General features: G+C 41.4%; 1 protein-coding gene across 1 annotated transcript; it reads left to right on the top strand.

Moving 5' to 3' along the window:
* Positions 1 to 409: 409 nt before the first annotated feature.
* On the top strand, positions 410 to 7,765 carry LOC308096510 (P2Y purinoceptor 12-like; the record flags this gene model as incomplete). The annotated part of the gene is made up of 4 exons (XM_080443930.1): positions 410 to 524; positions 5,741 to 5,942; positions 6,035 to 6,424; positions 7,346 to 7,765. The coding sequence occupies exons 2-4, from the start codon at positions 5,760 to 5,762 to the stop codon at positions 7,763 to 7,765; spliced, it is 993 nt and encodes a 330-aa protein (XP_080300056.1). The 5' UTR covers positions 410 to 524; positions 5,741 to 5,759.
* Between the last annotated feature and the right edge of the window lie 2,278 nt (positions 7,766 to 10,043).

The raw sequence follows: 10,043 nt of genomic DNA, 5'->3' as shown, positions 1-10,043 counted from the left end.
TTAAAATAATAGCAAAAGGCAGTGAATCAGGAAAAACTGTGAGGACATGAATAACAACACAGAGATTTAAAAATCAACTAAAAGCAAGAGTGAAGAAATAGGTCTTGAGCTGTGCTTTAAAGCTATCCACAGAGGCTGGTAGCCTGGGTTCCAGCCTGATTCACTACGTTCGGCGGATTTTTCTCACTTCGAGAAGCTAAGTGAGAAAAAAACGTAGTGAATCAGGCTGGAACCCAGGCTACCAGCCTCTGTGGAAATACGTCATTCACTACGTTCGGCGTTTTTTTTTCAGGCTGGAACCGAGAATAAGAGTCTGGCACCAATTGGACCACATTGTGGACCACATTGATGACAGTTTCCTGCATGATTACAGACTCTGTAGCATTCAAAGATTGTGGATAGTCTGATGTCTTCAGAGACTATAGTTCATCCTTAACAGCCGCTGAGACTGACGAGAGGAAGACTGGCAAACTTATTGGAATTGTGACAAGAAAACCACTCATTCGCTCCAGAGACCACACATTGTAAGTCCAGTTTAATGTAACTTCTGTTATTTGGCATTCACTGAGAGGTTTTCTAAATTATAAGCAACACAGAATAATAAATGAACATTTACAGAGAAGAATCTTAGCTTAAATTTGGGTGTGGGGGGTGGCAAGGGACCTGGATATTGCATAGGGGAGCGCTGGCCCCAAAAGGTTGAGAACCACAGGTCTAGAATTTACTTAAAGTTTGTTACCGTTACTATGTAAAATGCTCATTGCTATGTAAACAGGTTTTTATTTTAAAGTAGGTTTGAACCCTTTCCAGTTCAGCAGCTTCACACAGTCTGTCAATGTCTTTTTGTTTTTGTTTGTTTTTCATTAAACTTAACAGTAAAACAAATTCTTCCATTTCCACTTTCTCTCACGTGCCTCCTGTAGTTCGTATCCCCATTTGAGAAACACTACATTAGAAGATCATATCACATGGACAAAAAAGTGGCAAAATAATCATCCACAGTAACACCACAAATGAATTGATTAAATGTAACTAAAGTGGAAGGAACAAGAATCAAGAGGGATTCTTTTTTTACTCACTCATACAGGAACAAGGAGCGAAATGTTGGTGTGGCATAAACTATGTTAACATCAGCAATACACTTATACACTACAAGATAATAATTAAGATAATACTGGATCGTAATGAAATAACAAGAACAAGATAAATACATGTCAGAGCTGGATCTCCAAACGAGTCTGTCAGGCCCAGGCCCAGGCCCAGGGGTCCAAATGTCAGGGGGGGTTCTATATTTAATAAAATCGGGCCAACTGAGACTCACTGTTCCAAAGCCTGACTGAAGCAGTTGAACCAAAAAGACCCCACATAATGTCCAATCAAAGCGAAGAGTGTCTTTCCAAGTTCCCTTTCTTCACCATCACTGCGCAGTTGTTGATTAGACCAATAGGCTACATGTTTACTGTTTTCTTCAAAACACACTTTTTACTTCACATTGGTAGACATTATCTAGGGAGTCATATGATCAAGATGTATCAGTCAGATTTTTCAGATATCATTCCGATTGGCTATACATCAATTGTCTTCCAAAGTTTGCGGGAGGCGCCCATTAAGCAAAAAATGGCACAAAGGGCCAATAAACAATGCAGAGCCAAAAACTATTTCACTTACACCAATAGGGGGCGCCAAAACTGCTACAAATGTCACTGTTTGTTGCTGTCACAAATGCTCTCATGAGTCATGTGACAAAGACTGTAAAACAAGGGTTTGATACTCCATAGTACCATTTGCCTATGATCGCAAAATTGTATCTATCATGAATGTAACATCCAGTTGGAATCGCATGTTGGGGGCCTCTATAGTGCTTGGCAACGTGTCGTCACCACGGGGGGCGGGGGGCACGGTATAGTAGCTGCAGACATATTGGGGGGTAAGAGTCAATGTTAAGTCAAGCTGTTTATGACCCACCAAGATGTCAGCCGCTACCAAGTGACACTTTTGTGACGATTTTTTGCTATGCACTATAGAGTGCACCTCCAAAACCGCTTTCACTTCTGCCCATAGGGAGCGCCACAAACACGAACAGTTGCACCATCTGTTGTACAAACTCTATTTCCGCCCACAACTTGCAACCCACTACTGCCTAAGCCCTGGGATGGCGGAGATCTGCCCTCGGAGGAGTGACGTGGAAATCCTTGCATACAATTTATGGACTCCAGACTTTAAAGAGGTGGTGCCATGGTTTTGCACTTTTTCTGTTTTTCATGTGTCTATGAGGTTGATAGAACTTCATTAAGCCCCCTGGTGGTGTTTTTATGGTGTTTTATGTCTTCTCTGACTTTTTTGAGTTTCTACCTGGAGGCTGAAACCTTGAGGGTCAAACGTGCCAATAGAGAAACAGCGCTTTAGTGACATAGTAAAAACATACCCTCCCCCGCATGAGGAGGAGGAGGGACTAGGACAGGTGGGTGGTGCTAAGGTGGTGGAGGAGGTGCTAAGGTGAGAACCAGGTATACTTAATGAACTAGAGGCGTGTCCACATAAAAACATAATTGTAACAATTTCTGTACACCTTTTTGAAAAAAATCTTCCTCCTAGTATAACCATAAAACCTGATGATTATGTTTTAGGGGGGGGGGGGAATCACTGAAAATCACGGCACCCCGTCTTTAAGTCTAGCGGAATTGAAACTCTCTAAAGATCAGATAAAGATCGACTCAGATTCAATATGAAATGGTAATAGAAAGATTTATTTACAGCGCTGTAACATTCACACATCATACATGTTGTTCCAGCAAGTCACAAAGATAGACTGACTTGCTCTTCCCTGACGGTCAGCTGAAAATTGGCTAAAGGAAAACAATAATACATTTGATCTCTTGTACTGAGCTTGCTTGCTCTTGTACTAAAACATCTCTCTCCTGCACAGCCATGAAACAAAAGGGCCACTCACTTGCAGGCAGCTGTGACCTGCCGACCTGAACTCCTTGCATTCCGGCCTCATCAGCAGCTGGTGTTTTAGGCCCTGCTCTCAGCTCTCAAGCTCAAGCTAGCAACACAGACTAATCAATGCTAAGCAATATAATAATATAATTTTTGCTTCAACAGGAGCGCACTTTTTTTGTCACTTAGATTTTTATTAAATTTTTCCACACACACACATACTACACATATACAAATAAAATTAAAACACAACTGGAGACAGACCTTGTCATAAGTAAAAAGAAAAAACCAACAAGAAAACACACAACATTTCAATTCAGTCATGGCTGTAATATCACACGAGGGCTTGAATTGTTATTTTATTTTTGGGGGAGCCTAGGTATACCACCTGGTTCATTATCTAGTCTTCCTCTCATTATACTCTACATCCCCTCTTGATCATTAATTTGATCAACATTTCGTTTGTACACACATCCCCAGATCCCTCTATACTATAGTCTCCACATTGAGTTGGTGGTGTTCCCAAAATATGACCGTTGAATCACAACGGTAGGAGGGTTCTTTATTGATTTCGTTTTTATTAATTTTTTTAAACATGTCTATTAGCATGACGTCAATGTCTTCTTCTTTTCTCTTAAATGTGTCCTTCCCTTGTCATTTCCCCCCCCCCCTCCACCTCCCATCTTCATACCAACTCAATGTTACCTCTTTTCTCTTAGCATATTGTACTCAGCTCTTTTTTAAGTACACTCTCAACTTTTCTTTGGCTCTCTTCATCGCTCCTCTTTCCCCCTCCGTTCGTCTTCGCTCCGCGGCTCCATGGTTCGATCTCGTGCGCCCATCTCCGTCGTTGGGTCCACCGTCGACTTGACGTATCTCCCGTCCTCCCTCATCGAGTCAGCGTCTCGTTCCTCGCTCGGTTCTCCCACCATGTAGCCTCTCTCTCTCATGGCTTGGGTGACCTCTGTCGCATTTCTATAGATCATCACTCCGTCAAGCCAATCGATCCTCATCTTGGTGAAGGGGGTCTGGAAACGTATTCCTTTTTCTTTAAGGAGTTTTTTAGCTGGGAGATACTCTTTCCGTAAACGGACAACTTCGTGTGAGTAGTCGTGGTCGAAACCCAGTTGCTTGTTTCCAACTTGGATCTTTGTTTCCCAGGCCTTTTTAAGCACCATCTCTTTAGTCTCAAATTTTAGAAAGTTAATCACAATGGATCGGGGGGTGGCCGATGGGTTGTTGGGTTTCTGAGTGCGAGCGCGGTATCCCCTTTGTATCTGGAGTTGGGTCCCTTTAGGTAGAACAAGCTCCGTTTGAAACAATTGTTCCATATATTTCACTACTGAAGCCCCTTCAGCCCCCTCCATGAGACCGAAGACCCGCATGCTGCACCGCTTTGCCTGCGACCGCATGTCCAGTAGCTCCGCTTGTAATTGTTCCACACGGTTCACCAACCCCGTCACCACCACATCACCTGCCCCCGTTTTCCAATCCTCCATCTCTGATATGCGTATCTGTGCCTCGTGTGCACCCGCCATCAACGTCGCCATCTCTTCATCGTGTCTTTGAATCTGGTGGTGTATCTCCCTGCGAAAACTTGTGATTTCCTCCTTCATTTCCTTTTTCACTTCTTCTTTAAACGATGCCAGTTCCTGCTGCCTCTCCTGCTTGTCAGATTTGAGTTCTTTAGTGATATTAGCGAGTCCCGTACGCAGTATTTCCGCGAGGTTTTCGTCCATTATTTTACCCGTTAATTCTTTCTTTATATTGGCGATTCCCTCACGTAGTACCTCAGAAAGGCCCCCGTCCATTTTCCCATTCGAGTCTTCCTCACTTCTTCTACGCCCGTCGTCGTCGCTGATTTTGTAACTTTATTCTTCTGCTGTATGTCTTCGAGTGTTCCTATGGCTTCATATGTGTCTCATAAACATTTATTTTCATTCCTTTTCCACTTTGGTTCTGTTTTTGTCGAGTTATTATAACCAACTGTAGAGAGCTAACTACTTAAGCTGCACCTCTCTCCGCCATCTCACCGGATGTCAGGAGCGCACTTTTTAATGGAAATTTAAAATCAGTGTAAACTTTCTTTTCAATAGGTTGGTAAAGTGTAGGTGGTGGGTTGGGTTTTGTTGTGATTTCGGTTGACCAACCATGTAGTCCCTAAAGTGTCTCCCTCTAACTAAGGGTGATGAGTCATGTATCAGTTGAGTCGCGTTCGCGGAGAACATGATGACACCAGGCAGTATCACACGACAAGCTCTGAAGTTTAATACACACATAGAGAAATATATACAGTATTGGACGCTGACGTGACCAGAAGATATGAGACAAGGACAAGAACAGAATGGATAGATGCAACTCGTATCATTGTGCACAGGCGTCAGTCTGATAAAGTAGTTGATAGTCATCGTATCACGGGTATCAACTATGCCTACGTCACGTGGCTCACCACATGTGTGTACTGGGTCAAGCAGATAAAGGTCATAATTCATGACAGGTTTCATCCCTGCTGATAAATGAAAAACTTTGTAAATAGAGTAGAGTAGACTATACTGTATATTGCCCATGGACTTGAGGTCTGGCCCTGGGCAATGTTATTACTTGTTTGTACCAAAGGCAAAACTAATTCTGCAAATAATACCCAAGGCTTAAGATAAAGTACCACTATTTATTGTTGGAAAACCTATTATCCACCCATCATACACAGTGTCTTCTCTCACACAATGCAAATTCATTCCTCTCTCTTTGTCGTCTTCTTTTTTCATTCCATATTCTCTCTCAACTCCTTTCCACTCTCAAGGTCCACCAAGCTTGTGAAGATGAACACCACAATATCCAGTAACTCCACCAAGTGCATTCCAGATCCCATGGTGACTGCTGTGGTTTTCCCCTGGCTGTATGGTATCCTCTTCCTATTGGCCCTTGTACTGAACAGTCTGGCTGCATGGATATTCTTTAACATCCCAACTACCTCCACATTTGTGGTCTATCTAAAGAATGTGGTGAGTGAAGGGATTTGAGCTGGAAATATATTTATCAGTGCAAAAAATATAGAGACAACAAAGTGATTAATTATATAATCCTTCACCAATAGGTGGTGGCTGACATGCTTAGGACTCTGACCATCCCTGTGAAGGTGTTGAATGATGCTGGTGTGGGATCCTGGCGCCTGCGTGTCTTCTTCTGTCGATACTCAGCCATTCTGTTCTACGTCTTCATGTACATAAGTATTCTTTTTCTGGGCCTCATCAGCTTGGACCGCTACCTGAAGATAGTCCGGCCATTTGGGAAATATTCTCAGCAGAAGGTCAGGGTTGGTCAAGTGCTGAGTGCAACTGTCTGGGTGGTGATGTTATTTCTAGCGCTGCCAAACATCATCCTGACTAACAAGCCACCACAGCTCTCTGGAGACAAACTGACATGCACCGACCTGAAGAGCGAGTTGGGTATGATCGTGTATGAAGCATCCAACTACGTCTGTCAGGTAACACATCTAAACTTTGCACTGTAATTGTCTAAATGCAGCATCATGGCAGGTCAAGTACAGGAATGAGATTGGAGGGCTGGGCAACGCAAGACTAGTCGCGACCCGACCCAATGTAGTATTTATTCATAATAAATAAGTAGTAAGTAAGTTGTGCCCAGGTAGCTCAGTCAGTAGAGCACTTGCCTTTGGACTATACGTTTCTGGATTCGATCCCCCGCACTGCCAACTTGGGGTATGAGAAGAATGGCTTGAGTGACTAAGTTGTGCGGTAAGTACTGGGAGCTGATGGTAGGTGTTACGCTCCACCTCAGCAATCCATCTCCCAGGGGTCTAGCTCATTGAAAAGGGGATAGACACCCTCATTCTTGGTCGATACGGACAATAAGCCACTCCTACTACGTACTTTAATTATTTATATGATAATAAATTGACAATTGTTTGATTGCTGACAAAAGCCATGTTTTAACAATTAAAAGCTAAAGAAAGCATTTGTGCACTCAAAGAAGCCAAAGCTATAAAAAAAAAAATCCCAAAAAGTGCTGGCCAGCCAAGATGTTGTCATACAATGCCAAAGTAACGGTAAACTTTTACAAGGCACGCCAAAGCTTGCTTGACTATAAGCAAGCTTAACACATACAGTACAGTGCCAGTAAAACACATTATCAGCTAATTAAATTTAAAGGTGCTGTAAGTGATATATTTTGTTTAAACAAGACGTTTTTCTTTTTTGTTAAAACATTAAAGCTCTATATTATGGATGATTATGGTAATCATTGCTATAGAGTGGTTGATCAGTTACAGGGGTCTCCACGTCTCTCCAGCTCTTTAGTAAACAGTGAGTGCATGTGGAATTAATACAAGGGCCAAACACTTGGAATCTCTGTGAATTATTCTGCTTTCTCTTGATATTGTGTCCAGGTGGTGTTCTGGAGCACACTGGCTCTGGTGGTGGTCTGCTACACCTTCATCAGCAGGACGGTATACAAGTCATACAAAGCCTCCAGGAGCAGCTCTGAAGCGACTAGTCACAGAACCAATGCAAAGGTCTTTGTGGTGGTAGCAGTGTTTTTCATCTGCTTTGCTCCCTTCTACTTTGTCCTTGTTCCCTACACACTGATCCAAACCCGAAACACAGCAAACAATTGCAGAGTGGAGAACGCCATCCACATCACAAAGGAGATCACCTTGTGGCTGTCGAGCATAAATGTGTGTCTGGATCCACTGATCTACATATTCCTTTGTAAGACGTTCCGGAGACAACTGGTGGCCAGACTGAGCCGTAAGACCATCCCACAAGGCACTATGGATGCAGCATCTTCTACCCAGCAAGAGATGTAGGAAACACTACCCTGACCCTTCCTCTTAGCCTTGCCTACCTGTTGTCAATTATTTGTACAAGCTCTTGTTTAATTGGATCTTGTTTATTTGATACATTTATTTATTTTAGCTCTTGCTCATCTGATTTTCCTTTTCAACTTTTACCTTAGCGCTGGGCATATTCTTAGTTGCTTGTTTTAGAAGAGAATGCACTTAAGACTTGATTAGTAGTTTAAGTTTCCTTGCCTACCTATGTTGAATGCACTTATTGTAAGTCGCTTTGGATAAAAGCGTCTGCCAAATGACTGTAATGTAATGTAATGTCAAAGTGTGTGACAGGAAATGCCTCAATTTCAGCTACGTCTGATCCGTGTCCACTCTAGAAAATGTCTGATTCCATCAGACACATGTCAGATGTGTCCCAGAAGCAGCGCGCTTCTGGCTTAAAAAAAAAGAAAAAAAGCACTTCCCGGAACGTAGCCAAATAAACAGTGAAAAATGTATACATCATATTAGCATTATGTACATAACCCATATCTTTTGATATCTTTTTAATGAAAAAAGCAATTTAAAGAACACGGCATTAGAAGGACAATATCAGTCACCAGAATATTCTACATGGTTAAAATAGAATTTGATGGGTTTATATAGGAAGGGGGCATGTCTGATTAAATGAATATCAAAATGATCTTAATGTTGAATCAAGCAACTTAAAAACTGTCTCTAAGGTGCACACAAAAGACAGAGTAGACGTTAACATGACCCCAGAAGTGTTTTAAAGTGAAATACCACTTCAAGTGGCGAAGTGACATTGCTCAAATAATAGAGCACTGTTTCTCGTGGTCTATATGGCATAATTACAGGTGGTCCATGGGGAAATGTTTATAAAATACTATATATTGTACCAGCTTGTTAAATGTATCAAAAGCATGTTTAAATAATATTTAAATAAGTCTGTCAAATGTAAGAAAATCTTTTAACTAATTTGCTTACTGTGGGGAAAAGGCTTGAAATGAAATATTGACCATTAAGGGCTTGATATGCTTTGTTGTTACGCACTGAAAATAGATCTACAAGCTTACAACATGTTGCACTGCAACGCGTTGTGAGCTTATAGTTCTGCTTTTTCACTGTGTGACACCAGTGTGCAACTAAGTATACATCTGACTTTTAAGAATGTCATTTTTTTTTTTTTACGATAGAAATGACTGTGTTATGCCTTCTTATACCAGAACTGAACGGGTGTTAGTTGCATATAGATAACCATAATATGTACAACAATGTAACATAACTGTAACTATAACTCAATCTTGGCACCTAGATGTCTTTAGGCCATGACTCTTATCAAGCATGTGAAGTTTTCCTGCAGATTCGATTATGCGTCCAAGTCTCTAGAACCAACAGCCTATTTGTTTTGTGTTCTAAAGTAAGACACTGACTGAACCCCTTAACTGCTCCCAATTAGCAGGATGCGTTGCATGGTTATAGGATGTATTTTGTATATTTTATAGTTGTTGTTTATACTCTGATGTGATTGTCATGTTACAAGAAATTCCAATAAAAATAATGTAATTTTGTTTTTAAACTGAAGATATGTCCAATAAACAGCATTTAACTGCTATACACAATGATGAAATGGGAAAATGTTTGTTTAGTACTTCTGCAACACCAGATAAGGTATTTCCCTAACATTCTGTGTGGTTCGATACCACGTGATGAGTGCATCAATCAAGAAATATACATAGGTTTGTGTATGCACTCATTTAGAACATTAGTACACATATTGATTATATAGTACATAATATGTGACTTTGGATGCCCTTTAGACTATCTTTTAAAGGTGAATCTATAGGCAGTAGGAAAGCTCTGTGCAAATACAGTGGAATACAAAGTACAATACAAATAAAAATCTGCCTTCAAGGGCAGCTGAAAACAGGAAATGAAAAAGAAAGCATTAAAGACCACCACTTCACAGGAAGGATATTTGTCTCTAAGCTAGAATAGTGTGTGTGTGTGTGTGTGTGTGTGTGTGTGTGTGTGTGTGTGTGTGTGTGTGTGTGTGTGTGTGTGTGTGTGTCGTCATCATCATCATCATCATCATCATCATCATCATCATCATCATCATCATCATCATCACCACCACCATGATCATCAAACTCCAAATAATCACACATGAATAGTGCTGTGTGTTCACTGTTCCCACACCCCCTCCAGTTTCCTCCTCCTGTTGAATAATCTGATTCCGTGGAACAGAGCAGTGCACTGGGATCGCTCCACCCAGCTCTTAACATTGGTTCCT

This window comes from Gymnoscopelus braueri, assembly GCF_963280865.1.
Source record: "Gymnoscopelus braueri genome assembly, chromosome: 12".
NCBI classification, from domain to species: domain Eukaryota; kingdom Metazoa; phylum Chordata; class Actinopteri; order Myctophiformes; family Myctophidae; genus Gymnoscopelus; species Gymnoscopelus braueri.
The sequence above is the reverse complement of the archived record's forward strand: the minus strand, read 5'-3'. Positions and strand labels throughout refer to the sequence as shown.